Source organism: Podarcis bocagei (assembly GCF_964188305.1).
Source record: "Podarcis bocagei genome assembly, chromosome: 6".
Classification (NCBI taxonomy): Eukaryota; Metazoa; Chordata; class Lepidosauria; order Squamata; family Lacertidae; genus Podarcis; species Podarcis bocagei.
The window spans coordinates 81,152,779-81,174,045 of NC_138130.1; the positions used below are offsets into that span (position 1 = coordinate 81,152,779).

General features: G+C 39.8%; 1 protein-coding gene across 3 annotated transcripts in view; it reads left to right on the top strand.

Annotated features, from left to right (window-relative positions):
* Positions 1-21,267, top strand: part of UBL3 (ubiquitin like 3) — a 54,474-nt gene that overhangs the window by 15,229 nt on the left and 17,978 nt on the right. For 2 of the 3 annotated variants that reach the window (XM_081198058.1, XM_081198057.1), the window contains one exon: positions 8,527-8,553. The exons of the other annotated variant lie outside the window; for it this stretch is intronic. In XM_081198058.1, the coding sequence (XP_081054184.1) occupies positions 8,527-8,553 (27 nt within the window). The remainder of the gene's footprint in view (positions 1-8,526; positions 8,554-21,267) is intronic. 3 annotated transcript variants of the gene reach the window in all.

The window sequence follows — 21,267 nt, forward strand, 5'->3', positions numbered from 1 at the left end:
AATGGTTGGAATGCAGGTGATAGTCTTTCCCTGTTAGTTGCAGTGGAAAGAAGTGTCATAACCAAGGTTACATCACATTCAGAGAGCTCCTGTCTTATAAAATCTCATTGCTTTTATCATATGAGGAAATGTAAAGCAATTGTTAAAACAGTTTTTGAAACCTACATATTTTCAGGCTTGGGTAAGAGTGAAGATATGTGAAATAAAACAGGGAAATTCATATCATGTATACTAACAGGTTTTTTCCCCCCATATAAAAGGAGGGAAAGCAACTTGAGATCATAAAGGTTATATGGATGACCCAATCAACACATGCACACACATACACATACATGACCATTACAGAACATAGGAAACTGCCTTACACTAAGTCAGACTTGGTCCATCTAGCTTAGTTTTGTCTACACTGATGGGCAGTAGATTTCAGGCAGGATTCCATCTCAGCTGTACCTGGAGATGCTGGGGATTGAACCTGTGACCTTCTGCACATAAAGCAGATGTTTTACCACAGTGCTTTTGTCACTTCCCCATGATGTGATGTCAGAGGTTGTTGTAGGGCACCAAATAAGTTGATCTAATCAAATTGTGGTGGATGGTGCTTCACACTTCTACTACTCTATCCCCTCATTTAATATGTAATTGCAGTGATGGACTCTTAATAATTTTGCTTAAAAATAAGTGGGCATGGCTTTGGTATGCTGAAATCTTTGATCTTTCTTTTCAGTCATGTTTGACTTCCTCCTTCAACTGCAGTCATTTATTTAGCTAAATATTTCAAAGCATTAGTGATTAATGTAATGCTCTATCATTTACATTTTATTTACATATCGTGATTGCTGTAAACTAAATTCCAGACATACCTAGTATATGGTGTATTGTTGATGTAGCAAGAGGATGTTGATAAAAGATAGGAGCCTAGCAAAACTTGAATTGATTCCATTTGAAGTTCCCTGAACTTCATTATTGTGTCTGCACATTTATACTGAAAGACAGTTACATTTTCTCAATGGAGGCATGCTTCCAACCACTAAAAGGAAGCTGCCAGCACCTTTACCCAAATACCATGCAAATTATGGTTTTATCTGCAGTAGTGTGGTGTCTAGAGAAGTGTGTTGGGTGTTAATTTATTGGTGTCAAAGATAGGCAATAGAAGGAAATCTTTATTTCAGTGGTCTTGATGAATTAACTATTAATTTGGAAAATTCTTAAAATGTGAGTGGGGTGCTATAAACATAGGTATCATCTGTAGCCCCCTCCCCTTTTCCCAGTAATTAGTTTTGGTATATAATATTTAAAGCCGTGCGTCGGTAATCTATAAGCCTCACTCACCTTCAGAGCGAAATGAGCAGAACTATTACCAGTTGCTAAGTTGATGTGGTAGCTGGATGTATGCTATGCAGTTCATATGTGGCAAGAAAATCCTTCATATCTGGGCTGTTATTTGTAAAGGTTTGGGGGAAGATTTAGGGATAGAATTCATGGGTTAAGATTGTTCATATTGTCTATTGGTACTTAAAAGTGCTGCAATGATGAAATTTAAAGATTTCATAGAAAAGCACCTAGAATACAAACGCTTGCATATGAAGATTGAAATTGCATCTTTGTCAATTTCAGTTATTATACCCAGCACTAATTATTTTTGGCACAGTGTTATTTTTTGGACTCATTGAAGAGGAAGCATTAAAAGATGAATTGAAATAATTAATGTAAAGGTTTTATAGGAAGTGACTATATTATTTATCACTTATTTGAAAATGGAAACAAAGTCCATCTAATCTAGCATCCTGTTTTTCACTATGGCCTACCAAATGCTTCTGGAAAACCAGGGCATGAAAGTAGTAGTTGTAGTAGTAGTAGTAATTTCTCTTCAGCTGTCGCTGAAGAGAAATTTGTTCTTAATGGCATACTGCCCCATAACTTAGTTTCTGTTTAGACCTATCCTTCATGGGTTTCTCAGCCACTTTTAAACCCTTCTAAGCTAGTGGCACAACATCTTGGTAGTGAATTCCATAGCTACAGTAATTTGTTGCTGTTGTGAAATCCATAACTACAGTAATTTGTTGTAGTTGTTGTTTGAAGTGCTTCCATTTGTAGTATCTTTCCTTTTGCCCATCAATTTGATTTGGTGACCCTGAGATTGGGAGAACTCTCTGTAAATGTATAAACTCATGTCATCCCTTGTATCTTTTTTGTTAAGCTAAAAAGCTTGAAGTGCTTTAACTTTTTCTCATATGGAAGGTCCTCTTACTTGGCTAGTTACAAAACAGTGCTCAGTGCTATAACAATGATTTCTTCTCAGTCATAATTTTCTCAAATATGATAAGAGAGGGATTTGTAATTTGCCACTACTTTGCTTGCTTAGAATTATATATCAATTTTACTGTCTTACTCCCACTTCTTTTGCTCTTCTTCTCTAAAACTTTAAGCAAATTACTGTCAAACTGTGATAAAGCTGCTGGAATTGCTGGTCTGCTGTAGTTTGCAAAATAGCCTAAATATCAAAGTTATAGTTAATTTGGATAAACTAGATATGCTTATGTATGTGGTTAGCAACACTTTTGAAAGCCAGTGTGGTATAATGGTTAATGTTTGGCTAGGGCAGGGGAGACCAGCTATTTCAGAAATTTACCAGGTGACCTTGAGTCAGCCACTGGTTATTAAATCATACTTTAAAAAACAAACAAATCCACAATTAATTTTCAAGTTGCTTCACAGATAGATGATCAAGCAAAGTTTGTCATATTTCTTACTGACTCCTCATACCCTGACCAATATTCTGAACTCCTTTGTGGCACCCTGTGACTGGCATTTCCTCACTGTGTTATTATCTTCCTTACCACTGGCCAGCTGTAAGAGTGAGGAAATCTCAGAGTTCTTCACCAACTCTTTGCAACAGCCCAGCATTTCCACATTGCCTCCTGTTTCCCTATCAAAGGCTCTCAAAATTCATTGTTGCCAAGAGTTTCTTAACCTTTTCCTACCACTGTTCTGCTTAGCTGCTGTATCCATCATTGCCTTTTCACATCTCCCACTAGCCCCATCTCCTTAACTTTGCTCTGTCTTGGAACTGTAACTGTTTTAAGGAGCAGTAACACATTTCTCAGCCACCCATTTCCCCATCCATACTTCACCCATTGAGCAAAACATCCCTATTTTATTAAACAGTTACAGTGCGCAGCAGTTGAAGGAAGAGGTAAGTATCTTGTGTAATTGATAATGTAATAAGAGGGGAGTTGTGGGTGGGGTTGTCAAGTGGATATGGTGTAATTCAGCAATGAGGGTGTCACTGGGTGATTTTAAATCACTAGTGGTATCTGTGGAAAGTGGAGGCAATGAGAGCATAGATAGCCATTCTAGGCAAGGCTTGATTGAGTGAAGCTCTGTAATTGGTCCCCTTCTGGCTGGGACGGAAGGAATATTCAAAGAAATGGCATATGTGTACTGTTCATTGGTTAAGCAGGCTACTTTAGATGGGCTTTGGTTTGGGGTAGAGTGGAGCTTGGATGAAGCTATCCAGATGAAGCTGGCCAAAATATAGAAATCTAGCCAATAGAGGCACTTTCATTACATTAAGTTATGTGTATGAGAAATTTTGCTTTTGAGTAACCCCTAAGTTATTTTTTATTGAGGGTTGTATATGAATTTTTCATTTTTAGATTTTCCTAGTAATCAAGGTGTCTTGGGTTATATAGGTATATCAGATTTGAGGGTTTTAGTTAGTTGGGAAGAACACAGGCAAATTTTGGTAACAGAGTTTATTAGAGGTCTAGGTTTTTGTTTTTATATCACAAAATACTGATGAATATTCATGCAAAATAAAGCTCTGCATTAAACCTTTTAAAACAGCCCCCTTTATTACCTATACCAACGCAGATTTTCATAAAAACAAACATGTCCCTTATAAGTTCCTCAATTAGTGACAAACATTTAATTTTCCGACCTTGACCCTAGAGAAAAACACTTTATGTCAGTTTTCTGTATGTGAGTAAAATGAAGGAAGTTTCTGATAATATTTACCTGTGTGAGCAGCCATGGACCTGATTAAATGTACACTACTAATTTGATATTACTTGGAACCAGAAGGCTGGCTTTAGAAACAGCTTTGGTTTGCCATCTAAATTCAAATGAAGCTGGCAGATTAAGCTGCAAGTAGGCAGAGGCTAATATACCAGCTGGGTACTAGAAGAGGCATGCCATTAAACCTCAAATATAGAGTATAAAAATTGATCAGTTCAAAATTCAAGAATTAAGTGTTTCACCGTCTGTGCTGCTAAATCATCTGTAAATGTGGAACCTTTCTGTAAAGCATTTTGTATAGCTAAGTGGTGAGAAATGATACTTTTATAAATTTGTGAAGGCTATTTTTTCATCATAGATTGTGATTTAGATTTGAATAGTTGGAATTAAATCTAGATACATTGAGTAGAAAAGTGCTTATTTCACAGTAGTTTCAAACAACTTTCCATTTTAGTTTACTTCTTTTTAGGGTTGGATACTTCTGCTCTTTTTGCACAAGCATAAGGCATTTCTACACATGCAAAAAATAACATTTTTTGCTGATCTTGCTTAATGGCTACAGTCCTTCTGTAGCAATTTTGTTTCAGTGAGTTTCCCAACTTTAGAGTATAAATTTAGGTGCAAGGGACGCTGAAAAGACAAATTCGGTGAGCAGCATAGATGTTAGCATAGGAGCCAAATCCTAGGGGCCTTGGTCCCTTTGGCCCCCCAAAGTTTATGGGCATTGCCATTCAAATGGTGTGTGTGTGTCATGTCTTGTGATTGATTATATGGCGCAGGCCTTACCTGCCCCCCATATGCATTCAAGTTTGCACCCCTGAATGCTAGCATTCAAGCCTATTTTCTTACTGCATTCTGAAAGGCCAAATTTTAATGAACTTGTGAATCTCTCCAATAGAAACATTGCTAACTTAAGGTAATACTTTTGCTGGTTTCATTTTTAAAGCCACCAGACAAACTCTAGCACTCAGCTGATTTCTTTTGTTTCAATGGGTGGTCCTATGTCAGTTCCATGTCCACTTCTGTGTTTTGGGCCCATCTCTATTTCCACTTGATGGCATCAGGCCCAATCTGACCCCAGTTGTTATACCAGCTTCAGGACGCTCCCACCTTGCATTGTGCCCTGAAAAACAGAGCATTCTTTATCAACAGCTTAGAGGTTTTATTTACAATTGAGCGGTACATAAATTTTGTTCAGTAAATTTACAATATCTAGGCATCTATATTTTATATAATATAGAATTTGTGTTTTCCTATATATATTGCTTAGTTAAAGGGTAACTTTGGTCATTGTATGAGTGAAGCAACAGTGCTTTTGGAATGTTAACTAGAAGAGACGTAAGTCTCTCACTATGTATATTCTTGTTAAACTGCTTAGATGTCACACATAACTTCTTATATTTATTACAGACTTCTGAGTTCCTTAGGCTGTTCTTAAAACCTAGTAAATCTCATCTTTCCTCTTAATCTCTCCTTTCCTTTTATTAATAGGCTGGAACAGAGGTACAAGTTTTCCTGTGCAGAAACAACTAAGGGCATGTAACTTTGAGGGAAGAACTGCTAGTTATTTAACAGAGCTATTTATTTTTAGGAGGTGAATAGGAAGCATACTGGGTTAGAACCAAACTGACAGCATAGGCATATTCATGTTTACCCAGAAGTAAGCGCTACTTCAGTGGGGTTTACTTTGAGGTGAGTATAGGGTTGCAGCCATAATCATTCTTGGAATTGACCCATGACTAAGTATGGATCCAACTCATTGTCTGTAAGTAAATATTCATAATTTGAAGAGACAGTACAAAATACTCTGGCTGAGGAGACTGAGCAGACAATTTTGCCAATTGCAAAGCATGTTGAACATGGCTGCCAGTCTGACTCTGACTTTGATTTGACTCCACTGGATCACCTGGCTGAAAGAGCAACTTGTGCAGAGTTTATTCTTGCAGAATTTATTTAAATGTATGCAAGGGCAAGTATCAGTAATTTGTTTCATTAAAAGATGTTTTCAGGTAGACCTGGAAAAATCTGAAAAGGTTCAAAATATAAAATCATATCTTATTGTATTTTTGTTTTTCTAGAGGCCTTGTGCACCTCGGCCTGCCTAGTTCAGTTTGTTGGGCCTACTTCTGTCAGTCTAAGAGTCCCTAACTAACCTTTTGCTTCAGCTGCTGTAAACTGAGAGAAATTGGGTTGGAGAAGGAAGGATGAGAACCCTGCAGTCCCTGAAGAAAGAGTTGGGGTCTGTCCAGTTATATTTTTCTAAACTGAGAGAGAACTAACAGCAAAACATTACTGCATGAACCTAGCAGAACCAAGGTTGAAGGACTGAGCCAGAAGACTCTTGGGGCAGAAAACTGTAAGTGCTGGAGACAGTTTTCAGAGTTCCTTGGTAGCTAGGACAAGCACAAACCATGGTCTGTGTCTGGCACTCTACTGGGCTGTTTTTAGCAGCAACAGAGGTGGCAGCAGCTATCCTGCTTTTCTTTTTCCTTTTTAACCCATATATATGCCCCTCACCCCTGAGGCCACAAATAACCAAATACTTAATACCGTATGGTGTCAGGAGTCGCATTGTTTCCTCTGTGAGCTAACAGAAGGCAGTACAGTGGTACCTTGGGTTACAGACACTTCGGGTTACAAACTCTGCTAACCAGGAAGTGGTTGCTCCAGGTTAAGGACTTTGCCCCAGGATAAGAACGGAAATTGCGTACCAGCAGCGCAGCGGCAGCAGAAGGCCCCATTAGCGAAAGTACACCTCAGGTTAAGAACCGTTTCAGGTCAAGAACGGACCTCTGGAATGAATTAAGTTCTTAACCCGAGGTACCACTGTACTGAAAATCTGCCATGCAGTCCCTATTGACTGCAGTGTAACATGGACTACTTTAAGCCACCAGCTGAGTTCTGCTTAACCCCCAGTCTTGGTGAAAATTGACAGCTACCAGTTATAGCAGCGTGAGTTTGATGAAGCAGCAGGAATAGATAATAACTTTCAGAATGATCCAGTGACCTTTGCACTGGTGTAATTGTCAGTGAGTTAGGATTTATATTGTTGCAAGGCCATTGGATTGACCTGTTAGTTACTGTATAGTAGATAACAACTGCTATGGACAAATGGCCACTAAAATAGGATGTAAGGAAAGAGAAAAAACAATTTGTGTGCATTTGGCTTTTTAAAAAGTTTCTGACTGAATTTGTGGGAAATCTGCTTTTTAAAAAAAAAACCTGGGAAAAGAAAGAGAGAAGTTCATGAGGTCTAATTTTAGCTTCTCCAGGAGACTTCTTGGGAAGTCTATGCCTGAACTTGCCTAGACTGATATGCGGCTAGCCTTTGTCTCCTTCTAACTAACATAATGAATGGTGGCATGGATGGCCCTGTAGAATAGATGCTATCAAACATAGAGTGGTATCCTTTGTTTTGACAGGACTTAAACAAGTATTCGGTGTTTGAGAACTTGCATTTCCAGACCAAACATAGCTAGCAAAGTTGCCAAAAAGGAATATAGTACAGTAACCCTGCAACTGACACGCATTTAACATTTGCACATTCAGCTGTACACATTTGGCCAAAAACTTTTTTTAAAAAAAGTGGGGGAAATGAGTTTGGCCATCCTACCCATCATTGTACCCAATGTGTTTTGACTAAACACAATTTTGGCTTTATGCGCGATCCCTGGAATATAACCCCTGTGTATGTTGTATTATTGATTAATCTTCAATAAACAAGCATATTCCCTTGAAATGTTCTGTTGTTATTCATTGTTTGATTACATTGTATCTCTGTAGTAGTCAAAGTATGTTCTACAGTTCCATTTGTTTCTACAGATTTTACATGGAATATTTCTGTTGGCATTGTAACTTTTCATCTTTGCTTTTCATCAAGTGTGTTGGAACTTTTTAAAAGCTTCATATAAGCATTGAATACCTTTTTATTAGTGGGAAAGACTGCACTGAAAATTTTGCTTAAATCTGGCAATATGGTTTGTACTTTGTAACTGTTCAGCAAGTTACCTCCATTAGAGCTAGCTGCACTGACATTAATGAACAGCCAACAAATAATTGTGAAAGGTCAGCGTCTTGCTAGGAAGAAGAAATTTTCTTTCCAAATGAGTAAATAGGATATTTCACCAGCCGTTCCTTGACACTAGTATATGTGTGGGATGGTAAACCTAAAGCGCTAATGTTGCAGTCTTAAAACATGTTTTGGAAGTAAGTTGCACTAACATCAGTGGTTTGTCTATTTAGAATCATGATCTCAGCCATTGAACCTTATGAGAAATTAATACAGCTCTGGAATCAAAATTGTCCTATGGCTGTGGCAAAGTAATAAATGATCTACAGAGGTATTGCTCTTATTTTTCAAGGCTTACTGTTAAAAAAGACTGTGGCTGGAACTGCTTTTTTGTAGCCTTCTTGAGACATCTAATTGTTCAAAACCATGTAGCTGCTGCTATCTGTATTTTGACCTTCCTAATGCCATATAGAAGTGACATTGCCCTTTTCTGCTTACAGTTTTCCCCCTGTGGTGAGCGCGCTTTGGTAAGTGGGACGAAAGCATGCCCTGCCTGCAGGTTATTCCTTTTGTGCTTGGCCCTGAGAGAACAAAGTCTGTAAAATGTGTGAATAAAAAGTATATGATTGCTCAGTTGGTTTTAGAAGTAGATTTTTTAAAGAGTGAGAGGAGAGAGAGACAGACCACATGTCATTAAATCCTCTGTCCTGAAGCAACATGAACTTTTATGGTTCATCTTGGTTGTCATAGATCCCTTTTAATCTGATAGTGATTTTTTTCTTGTATTTGTATTTTTCATCTTGTCTTTCCTGAAGAGCAAGCTGGGATAGCTCAATCGCTAGAGCATGAGACTCTTAATCTCGGGGTCATGGGTTCCAGTTCCACTTTGGGTGTAAGGTTCCTTCATTTCAGGGGGTTGGACTAGATGATCCTTGTGAGCCCTTCCAATTCTACAATTCTTTGAATTATTGTGCACTATAATACATAAGTATATGCATAATGAAATGTTCTAAAAACCCAGACTTTATTACTGTTGGATGGCAGCTATTGTAGTTGTATACGCAAGCTGGCACAGCACACCAATTTTTCTCTTAAGGCTAGTGGAGCAGATAAGATTTTATGTGGATCGGAATTACACTTGTTTTTTATTTAAGACTTGTGGAAATAAAGCCACGTGACTTTTGATTGCCTTGATTCATAATCAGTGTATAAATACTGCTGTACTCTGTATGATGTTGAGAGGACTTTCTGGCTCTCATGAAATCAGATGTACTCTTCAGGTACCTGAATAATGAGCTAAAGTGAATCAGATGTCATGTGGCTTAATTTACACAACATATTTCTTGCAGCAGTCTTCCCCACCACCCCAATGCTTTAGCATGTTGTCCAAACCCAGGCTTGTAGTTGATCTCTTTACTTACTAACTACAAGCCCTGGGTTCAGACAGCACACTAAGCCAAAGTTTGGTACAGGAACTGGGAACCTCTCCAGGAGCCTACACTTTCGCATGGTCACAGTAAACCATATTTTGAATTAAGGTGTTATGTGAACTAGGCCAGCTTTTGTTAGTTGGGTGTGTTCACGCACTAACACACTCAAGCTTACTATATAGTTGTGTTGGCTGTATGTACTGAAACATTTACTAACCGAAAATGAAGCAAGATGCAATCCAGCCAAAGCCCAATTGATTTAAGAGTTAAGCTTGTTTGTCAGGCATGTCCAAAGTTCATTTTGGGGGCCTAATCTGGCCCGCCCGTCGGTTTAATTTGGCCCCTGTGGCAGCTTATATCCAGAGGTGAAATCCTAAAAAAAACCTCAACAACTTTAACCCCCAAAAAGCTCAACAACTTCATTCCAAAGAAAAGCTCAATTACTTTGGTTGGCCCTTTGGTCAGCCCTCATGGTCCTTCACTTCATCAAATCTGGCCCTCTTTGAAAAAAGTTTGGACATCACTGTAATGTATGTTAACTCTTTTTGTAACTGAAATTATTGAGATATGAAACTCCTAATTTTGGCTGGATTGTGCTTGTGTGTAAATTTTGATTAGTGTCAATGCCTTGTTCAAGTGCTTTTCTTTGCAGAATTATTGAGAGATCTTGAATTTATGGTTTAATTATTGTTGGAATCATTGGGGCTTTAACTGAAAGAATCTGTTTTGTAAGGTAACCTGAAAATAGCTTCAATATAGCTTCAATAATAGAGATCTTAAATTTTAATGCCACTAATGTCACTTTCTAAAAAGGGGCCTCTCAAGTTTTACAGAACAGTACCTTAAAAGATTTCTAAAAGATTTCGATCAAGTTATCTGTTGAGATCTCTGATCAAATCTTGGAAACATGGAAGTTGAGAGCATTTCTTTAACAGTAAACACTGAACTGTCAAAACTGTGGTCATACTAGACCTTATATTCTGGGCTTCTTTACTTCAGCTATAAACAATGATGTAAGAATAATCTGACTAGGAATTGGAATTGTTTGCTGTGTAACCTGGCAGTGCTTGTTCTATATTGTTGTCTAGAACCTTGTAGTTTGAATGATTACTCTAACAGAACGGGAAGCAGTCTTGAAATTGTGTTTTCCAACTTAGACTGGAAATTCAGATGGATTTTCGATTGCTTTTTGCATAATGGTGTGTGAAAAAACAAAACCTCAGAAATAAGGCAATGTAAGGCAAATAAGTCAATGTAAAGTGCTTGGTTGATGCTGGTTAAAGATTGTTTGGAACATGGAAGTTGCCAAAGGTCCAGTACCATATTTTGAATATACTGAGCTTTGAGAGAAATTTTCTTTAAAAAACCTGAATAGGTAAAGAGGTACAAAGAAACCACTGGGTGCTTGATTCTGCTTAATAACTGTATTTGGAAATAGATGAACAATATTATGCAAGAAAATTTGTAAATTTGTTCTGGCTGTGAAATAACTTCATAATTGAATATGTCTAATTCAAATAATATACGGGACGCAGGTGATGCTGTGGGTAAAACCTCAGCGCCTAGGGCTTGCCAATCTCATGGTCGGCGGTTCGAATCCCCGCGGCGGGGTGAGCTCCCATCTTTCGGTCCCAGCTCCTGCCCACCTAGCAGTTCGAAAGCACCACTAAGTGCAAGTAGATAAATAGGTACCACTTTATAGCGGGAAGGTAAACGGCGTTTCTGTGTGCTGCGCTGGTGCCGGTTCGCCAGAGCAGCTTCGTCACGCTGGCCGCGTGACCCGGAAGTGTCTCCGGACAGCGCTGGCCCCCGGCCTCTTAAGTGAGATGGGCGCACAACCCTAGAGACGGACACGACTGGCCCGTACGGGCAGGGGTACCTTTACCTTTACCTTTAATTCAAATAATGGCTATATCTGGGGTGGAAAAACAGTGATCATTGAAAAGCTAAAATATTTTATTCTCACACATAGGAAGCAATCCCACCCCCAACTCTGAACACTAATATAAAAAGAAGCATTCTCAATATAGCATTTCCTCCTTCACATCCACTTATTTCCCCATAAGCTGCCTTGTTATATTTTCGCCACAATGTTTCATTTCCCATTTGTCTGTGATGCTTAAAGCCCCTCCGCCCAATCAACCTTGCAGGAAAATTCACAACACAATCAAAAAATGCAGCCAAATGGTTTGGAGAGAGTTTATTCGGTGAAGGCAGAACTGCCCAACTCCTATTTTGTCTTCTCTGATAAAGGGAACTATGTGCAACCTTGCCTAAGTAGTTGATTGAGGGGTCAGGACTGCAGTTCAAGACTGAAATTCAATAATGGACATTTGGAGAAACTTCTTAATGGTGAGCAGTTAAATAATGGAACTAATTACATGAGATAGTGGTTGTTCTCCCTTGCAGGAGTTCTTCAAGCAGAGGCTGGGTAGCCATCTGTTGGGAATTCTCCAGCTTTGAATTTCCTGCAGAGGGCAAGGGGTTGCAATAGATGGCCTATAGCACTCCTTTTAATGCTTCTAAGGGTAGCCCTGAAGCAGTTGACAATTATGAAGCAGAAAGTTACTGTTTGGAATGGGGGAGGAGGGGCTGCAACTCAGAGACATAATTAAGTCTGCCAGGTTGGCTGCTTTGAGCTAATGATGCTCACCTTTCTCACTTCTTCAGACAGCAGCTTACAAAAGTCTTAAGCAGAAGCCTTTCCCAACACCAGCTATTTGAGTCTTTTTATTAAAAAATGGAGGTGTCACTGATTGAATCTGGGACCTGAGGTACCACTTTAGCTAATGGGGCCTCCCACTGCCGCCGCCGCATCACCGCCGCACGATTTCTGTTCTCATCCTGAGGTAACGTTTTTAACCCAAGGTACTACTTCCAGGTTAGCGGAGTCTGTAACTTGAAGTGTTTGTAACCCAAGGTACCATTGTACCATGTCTTCTTCAGCATCCTGTTTCCCAGAGTGGTCAACCAGATGTCTATGGGAAGTCCCAAGACATGAATGCTGTCTCCCACAGTTGTTCTGCAGTAACTTATATGCAGACATACTCAGCTCTGATCCTGGAGCTGGCATATAGCCATCATATCTTGTAGCAATTGATAGTTCTATACCATATGAAGGAAGAATGCAACCTCATGTGGTTCGAGCATATAGTTGAGAACCATGGTTCAACAGCCCTTCTCTCTTCCTTGAGCTCTTCTGTTTCAAGAACATAGTTACTGACTGTGGTAAGGAGGGAGGAATAACAGAACCATAAAATTGTAGAGTTGGAAAGGATCACGAGGGTCATCTAGTCCAAACCCCTGCAATGCAGGAATCTTTTGCTCAACGTGGGGCTGGAACCCACAACCCTGAGATTAAGAGTCTCATGCTCTACTGACTGAGCTATCCCATTGAGGACAGAAAAATCACTTGCCACATATCCCCCCTCTAAACACATAGCAGCAAGCTGTTTTTTCAGCAGAGTGGATGTGGGAATAGATCTTGTATGTGAGGAATGGATATAACAAGAGGTGCAGAGAAAGTATTTTTTAAAAACCCAACACCTGCTAAAACTGTTAAACTTGTATGAACCTTCTGAAGAGACTATAACTTAACCTGTTGGAGTTCTAAGAATTTCTAACATGCTTGACTACATTTATTTAAAATCTTTTGATAAAGACCCTTTTGCAGCTTTTTTGCTTGTAGCTGTTTGTTCTGTTGGAGAAGCTAGCTGTACACTTTGTGCTTTCTGACCCAGATTTCTTATGCCTGGGGTCTAGGAAACTGACTTCAAATGAATAAGCTAAGAAAACCAAACTGTGTTCCAACACTTAAAACATTCTGTTATGCTCTGTCTGAATATTAATAACTACATTTTCACTGACACAGTTACACTGAAAAGCCTTTAATTTTTTTAGTAATCTTAAGATCAACACAATGGGGTCATGTGTGTATCATCCTCAGCAATTCATCATTCCTTTTCTATGTTTAATGTACTATTTGGGGGCAAATTATGTGCTCCAAGAGTTTCTTGAGCCAAGGAATTTCCTTCTGAACCAGGCTGTTGTCCTGGTCTAACTTCCCTACACCACAGTGTAGCATAAATTCTTGTTCGTGGTGTGCTCCAAAAGGTGCAATTTGGGCATTGTATTTTGTTGGGCATTACTGAGCAATGGAGGATGGTAAATGTTCTCGGACTATAGTCAGCATTATCTTACTGCGGATCATTGTCCCTAAAATTATCCTAATCAATGTCTTCTAGGGTTTTTGCCATAGTTCTTCAAGCTTTGGCTACTTGAATCTCCTTTCAATTTTTTCATGTCTTATGTAGTTAGATAGTATTTGATACTGCCCCTTTGAAGTTAGCTTGGTACTTCCCAGGAAATCGCTCTACTCAACTGTAACACTTCCTCTGGTTAGCAAATGCAGGCAACTCCCTATTTATGCAGGTGAAACACCATTGGAAAAGCCTGCAAACACCCTCTAAACCTCTGGAAGCTCTTGAAAAACCCTTTAATAAACCAAAAGCACTTACCAGATGCCACACTCCACCACAGTTGCTCCCTCCAAACCTACTTGCTCAAACTCCAGCTCTCCACAGGTTTCAACAGTCAGTGCAAGGGCTTCTGGGATTGCAGCTGTAAAGGTTCGTGTGTCCACACCTTTTTTTTACCCTTTCTGGGCTCTTTTAGGGCCATTTTAGCCATTTTAAAAGTCACTCCTGGGTTCTGTGAAGTGCACACAGTTGCAGTCATACATCATTGGACTCACATAAATTGGTCTTTGCCTGTAATGCTAACCCATGGTTTGTTTAACAAAACTATCTGTTAATCATAAGTTCTCCCACAGATGATCTAGCAAACTATGACTTGTTTTTCCAAACTTGTCTTCTGTTTTCCAGCTGCTGTTTGTAGTTAGGTGAGTGTCTGGGGTGGAGTGGTCAAATAAGCCATAGTTAATGAAGAGTACTGTGTTCACATGAAACAGCATGCCATAGTTAAAACAAACCAAGGTTTGTAAGCAAACAACAAACCATGACTTCAGATCATGGTTTGTTGGCTGTAAACAAGCTATACAAACTGCTGGACAGGCTTCAGCCATAATGATAAACAATTGTGTAGCTCTATGTGTGACCCAGACTAATAGTGGTTCAAATTGATTATCCAAACTCGAGTACTAGAAGCATATGTTTGATCTCCCTACTTTAGACTAATGTGTTGTGCCTTACCATTTTTCTGGCTGGATGTTCACTCTTAATTTGTGCCTATATTATGTCCACTACTTAATTTTTTCTGATTAAGTTGTTTATAGTTTTATCATCATTTTTTTAAATGTGCAAGCTACATTTCCTCAATTATATAGGGTCAGTCAGTAATACATTTGACAAGTTTGTGCAGGAAGAGATTCAGAAACTTAAATGAAATGAAATGGAGAAGAAGATAGCTTGTGAATTCAGGGTCTTGTGACTTAATAAATGACTCTTAACAATGATGTGGCTGATATTTACCAGAAGTAGTTTTTCTCTCTCTGGAAAACAAGCCATACTGCTGTTACAATACCCCATTCAGTTTCCTTCGTTGCACACAGTTGCATAGTGCTGCTGCTGCTGTACAAATCTCCATTTTATAAAAAGATTGGAGGCCTATGTTAGTGTGAAGCTTGTTCTGTTACACAACTTGAAAAATTAAAACAGGAAGCTATAGCATTATATACCAAATGCTTCTTTAATATGTTCGGCTATTTTCCCTTGCCTGCTTTGCCTGCTTTTTAAGTCTTCTGGACTGGAAAATGGGTATTAAAATTGCTAAAAGTATGTAGAAAACTTTCTAGTCAGTGGTAGAGATGTTCTTCCAATGTCATGGGAAGGATTGAGGTGGTACAGAAGAGCCTGCTATTCTGGGATTAGATCAGTATGTTAGCTAGGCCACAGATTTGCAATCTGATGCTCTGTGCTTCTCCTGTCCTGTTTAGGTATTCAGGGACCGATGCACCACATGCTATGAACTCTGTAACCACTGTATACAGCGGGGCTAGAGCCACTCTATCTGTCTCAAGCCTGGAACTGGTGAGGTTGGTGGCATTAAAGGCTGGGCCAAACTACTTTCCCCTGCCCTCACACTTGCTACACAGCTATGGTGGTTGTTGTTGCTGAATGTCAAACAAGAAGAGCGGCATGTAGAGAAGACCATATTTGCATACTCTCTTTTGCCTTCTTTCTTGCCCACATGCACAACTTTTTTCCTCATGCAAACAAGGCTTAATTAAACCCTAGTCTAGACCACAGCAGTTTCAAAGTCAAGTAATGTAACGTGCAAAAGTTTCTGTTAGTGCATACAACAAGTTGCTGCATATGTTTTTGTTGTAACAAAATTGCTCCTAAGAGTGAGTACTGACAAAATAGTAGCCACCCAGACACTACTGGGAAGCAGTAGGAAGGGTTTGCGAATACAGTGGTACCTCTGGATATGCACACCTCTGGTTGCGTATCCTTCAGGATGCGAACGCGGCAAACCCATAAGTATTTTTCCAGGTTTCGCCACATGCGCAGAAGCGCTTTACCGCCACGCGCGCATGCGCAGAAGTGGTCCCTCCGGTTGTGGAAACCTCGGGATCCAGCTGGAGCTCCGGAACAGATGCCGTCTGCAACCGGAGGTACCACTGTACCTGGAGGAACCCCCTGGAGTTTTCCAAAATGCAGAAAAAATGTTTTTTTGTGGGGAGGCAGATGGAATCATAGAATCATAAAAGTTAGCAGGTACCCCCAAAGGCCATCTAGTCCAATCCCCTGCAATGCAGGAATCTCAACTAAAGCATCCATGACAGATGACCAACAAAAACCTCTGCTTAAAAATCTCCAGAGAAGGAGAGTCCACTGTCTAATGGCTCTTACTGTCACAAAGTTCTTCCTCATGTAACGTTCTTCCTCCTGTAATAGGGATAGCATCCCCCAAACATCCCAGTAAACACTCAGCATACTTGGTGGCTATAGAACATTGAGTGTCTGATTGGGGGCGGGAGATGAGGACTGGAGTATTCTGAAAGAGGGCACAGTTGGCTGGCTAGAACCCTGAACAGGCACAGCCCACATTGCAACATTTTGTTGCTAGTTCCATTTGTGTTTCTTGAATACATTCCATATGATTACTCACAATCTGAATTACATGTGCACCCCTGACCAGTTCCAGTTTTTACATATCACACGCTTAGGCAAGTCTGGGTTTGGTTCATTTTATATTCCATTTGAAAATTGTTGGTATCTTCCTCATTGAATCTGCCTGACAATATAGGCTTTTTGATAATATCCAGAGATACAGGAGTATTTGTTTTGTGATTCAATACTAGTAAGGGGCACATTAATTAGTCTTCACAATCTTACAGTACTTATTTTAATTGAGTCTGTCTCTCTACCTGTCTGACCAATACACAAAAAATCTACACAATGGTCATCCTAGTGGAAGGTCCTGCACTTTGGAAATGTGTCAATGATCACTTCAGTATTACCTCACCTGATGTATGAATTCTAAGTGGACGTTAGCCAGGCTTAGCTGCAATCTCAGGTAGCATTATGATAATGCATATGTACATGCATGCATGTATATGTATGTATATTGCATTACTCTGAGGCTTCTGTGGTCTAGACTGCAGTAGATAATCATAATCGTTTTTTCCTCTGCAGTGTAAATAGCCCCTGAGTGATTTCTGTGACGCATTTAGGGAGGAAGGTGAAGGCTCTTGGCTTAGTTCATGCATCAAAAACTAATTAAGTTGTGAACTGTTACTGCTGAGGCAGATATTACAAACATCCTTAGGTTTAGACAGAGGAAAACCTCTCTTCATTGTTACAATATAGTTTGTTACCATTACAAAATCTGAAATTATCAGAAGTCTTATGGGAAACTCTCTGTAATGTTCCTGCTTCAGTAATCTTCAAATGAGCTAGCATTTGGGGAAGATAAATGGCATAGCATCGTTGAAGGCCCTTGTAATCTGCTCCCCTGTCCACTTCAGGCCAAGCACTATGTCATGATATCACATTTCTTCTTGAGTGCCCTGGAGTCTTGAAAAATTGTTGTGCATCTTATTTTGTTCAGGGTTGTGAACAGCAGGTAAAGCTAGACTGTATTGGTCCAGAATTTGAATGAAACAGCTTGAGGGCGACTAATTTGAATGAGTTAAGAGATCCTAGAAAGCCTACCTACACCTCAGTTGGGGATCAGTTGTTGGGAGGCTAGTCCTTTAAAGATCTATGCCTAGAGTTTTGAGTCTTGTAATCTGCTGTCCAGTAGCTGAGACTTGTACAGTCATGGGATAAATAACCCTATCTTGAATATTAAAAGTATTTTGGCTCAATTTCTTTTATTTTCTTCTAGTAAATGTCTTGTAATTATTTTTTTAAGTCTGAGCTTTAAAAGTACATTGTTATTCCATAATGCTTTACTGCTGTTCTAATAAAATCAATTTAAAGGAACATTTGAAGCTGTGTTATATGGAGTCAGCTCATTGGCCCACTTAACCTGGTGTTTCCTATTTTAGGAATGGCTTTCAAGGCTCCAAGCAGAGATCTATAGTGTGCCCACAACTTAATTGTGCAGGTACTCCCCCACCCTGCTCTGTCTCCCAAAAATGCTTCTGTAGTTAAAATATAAACATATCAGTGTACAATGTCTCTTTGATCCTATACATAGATTTCATTTTTCCAACAATGGAGATTGAGGCAGTTTTGCTCATGACAGGATTTCTCAAATAGACTAATAAGACTCTGGCCTGGGGCCCATGTTAAATAAAGCCTGTGGTTTTCATAATATGGGGCTGGTTTTGATGATGCCAGCACTGAAGGGGGGAAAGTTTATTTAATGAATCATTCAGGGTCCAATTTTCATGTGTTCTCTGATAGTGTATAGCAGGCACGTCCAACAGGTAGATCATTATCTACCGGTAGATCACTAGACATCTGTGGTAGATCACTGGTAGATCAGTGGCTCCCCCCAAAGAAGCTGAACAACTTTGGCTCCCCTAAAAAAAGCTCAACATTTTGGCCCTTCACCCCCCAAAAAATGGGCCTTCCCTCCTCCCTAAAAGAAGCTCAACAAGTTTGACCTAAACCCCCAACAGGGCTTTCCTTCCTAAAAAAACCTCAAAAGCTTTGACCTGAACCCCCTAAAAGGGGGTAGATCACTGCCAGTCTTTAATTCTGTGAGTAGATCGCAGTCTCTTGGGAGTTGGCTACCCCTGAAGTATAGGAACTGGAGTAGGGCTAAGCCACAGGACCAACTGCCATAGTACAGGGTGGGCTCATCATACTTATGTGGATGATACCTACCTCTACTTCTCCATCCTACCTGAAACAGATTGAAGCTGTGATGATGCTGAGCTGTTGTCTGGAAGCAGTGACGGGCTGGATGAGGGCCAGCAAACTGAAATTGAATCCTCAGAAGTTGAAGGTGGTGGTGGTAGCTGACTCCTGTGTCTTGGGAATTGAGTAACTAGCCTGCTCTAGGCAGAATCTCCCTGTCTCTGGAGGAGCAGGTCTGTACCTTGGGAATGCTCCTGGATCCAGTATTGTCATTGGAGGCCCAAGTTGCTTCTAACTTGGATTAGTTTGCTAGCTACTGTTCCTGGAAAGACATAGTCAGGCCACAGAGCTGTATGCTCTGTGTGTTAATTACTGCATTGCAGTCTGTGTGGGGTTGCCTTAGAAGATAGTCCTCGAAACTTTAGCTAGTGTAGAACGCTGCTACTAGAATACTTATTAGAACATTTTTGTGGGATCATATTACAGCTACTGTGCAAGATCTGCACAGGATGCCCATGCATCACCAGACCCAATTTAAGATATTAAGGATGGTGTGTAAGGCCCTAAATAGCTTGGGATCCAAGTATTTGGTGGACCATCTTTCCCTCTATTAGCCAACCCAGACCCTGAGATCAGTGGAGGGGGCCTTTCTCAAGGACTCACTGGCATATTTGGGCCTTATTTGTAGTGCCTCCCCAACTATGGAATCCCTTCTGGAGGCATGGATGGCTCTATGACTATTGGACTCCTGACACTTAAGTTAAAACACATTTGTTCACCCAGGCCTTTATTGGTGTTGGTTTATTTAAGAGACTGCTGTGATGGGAGTATTATGTCTGCTGTCGTACTTGTGTTAACTTGAGAAGTGTGATAATCCTATAATTTTAATTGTGTGTGTTTGTTTGTAAACTGCTTTGAGAACTTTGGATGGAGAGCAGCCTATAAGTTAAATAGTGATACTTTATAGAATCTTTTGTGCATGTGCATGAGAATTCTTTGATTCTACAATACTAATAAATAAATGAGACATTAATAATAAATTAGATATCCTAGCTCTCTGTGGCACCACTGAGTGACAGCATCACTTGTCACAGGTTGATACAAATTGGCCATATTCTGTTAAATAGCTGCTGAAGCCTTGGAAAACTCAAGACAATAGGTTGGTTGATAGCAAATGCTTGTATAACAAATGTACCCTTCTTTCCTTTAAAAACACCAGATCTCCTTACAGCTTTGTGTAGTATGTGACAGACAATTTTGAAAATAATAGCCTATTTTCAGTTTCATGTGCATTTAGAGCAGCTATTCCTTGTATACTGAATACATGTTGTATCTGTTGCATTTGTGGCCTCAAAGGAGATGTGGGTGTAAAATTCTAAATGTAACTTGGTTTGGGTGTGCCACAGTTTTCTGAGAAATGGCATATGTGTAATTTCGAATGAAACTGACAATATGAACAGAAGTGTGTGAAAAGTGGTGGGTTTACACTTGTCTCCCCCCCCCCAAGAAAAGAAACAAGATTTTTGGAACCTGGCAACTTTTAACATCCTGATATATGGATTTTGAGGTCAGGTTGAACCTCAAAATTTCAGAATTGAAATTTGGCAGAGATTCAAAAAAAGCTGTCTTGAATGAAGCAGTGAAAATGTACCATATTGTATGTCAGATTTTAAAGTCTGCTGGCCGATGCTGCATGCAGCTGTCAAATGGTCAATGCATGCTGTTGATAAAATATTTCTTGAATGCGAACTATTTGCTGAATACTTAGAGGATGTTTCTGTCAAAATTCACAAAAGAGAATTTGGGTGGGGAAACTTGGTTTTTGTTGTTGTTGTTTTTCTAACGAGTACTATAGTAGCATATCTCTCCTGCACCATTAATATTCAGGCAGCACCACTAATGTAATTCCTGAAGAATAAGAAGTGGAAACTTTTGTCAGGAGGACCTTTGTTGTAAGGTTTCATCCTTTTGGCTCTGGAGCCATTGTTTCAAATTATATGCAGAGCTGCTGCCAGTCAGTGTGAACAATATTGAGGTGGATGTGCTGAGTCTGTATAAGGCAGCTAGTTCCTAAATGCTTACCTCAATACGAATAAGAATAAGAATAAAATAATTTTTATTTATACCCCACCCTCCCTGGCCAGAACTGGGCTCAGGGTGGCTAACACCAATAAAATACAATAAAAAGTAATGGGGGGGGGGACGACAAAAAACAAAAAAAAGTTAATTAAAATATGGGTTAAAATACAATTTAAAATGCAGCCTCATTTTAGTAGTAGCCCATAAATCAAAACCATAAGGGAAGGGAAACATAAGGGTCAGACTGAGTCCAAACCAAAGGCCAGGCAGAACAGCTCCATCTTGCAGGCCCTGTGGAAAGATGCCAAGTCCCGCAGGGCCCTGGTCTCTTGTGACAGAGCTTTCCACCAAGTCGGGGCCAGTACTGAAAAGGCCCTGGCCCTAGTTGAGACCAATCTAACCACCTTGCAGCTCTGGACCTCCAAAGTGTTGTTATTTGTGGACCTTAAGATCCTCC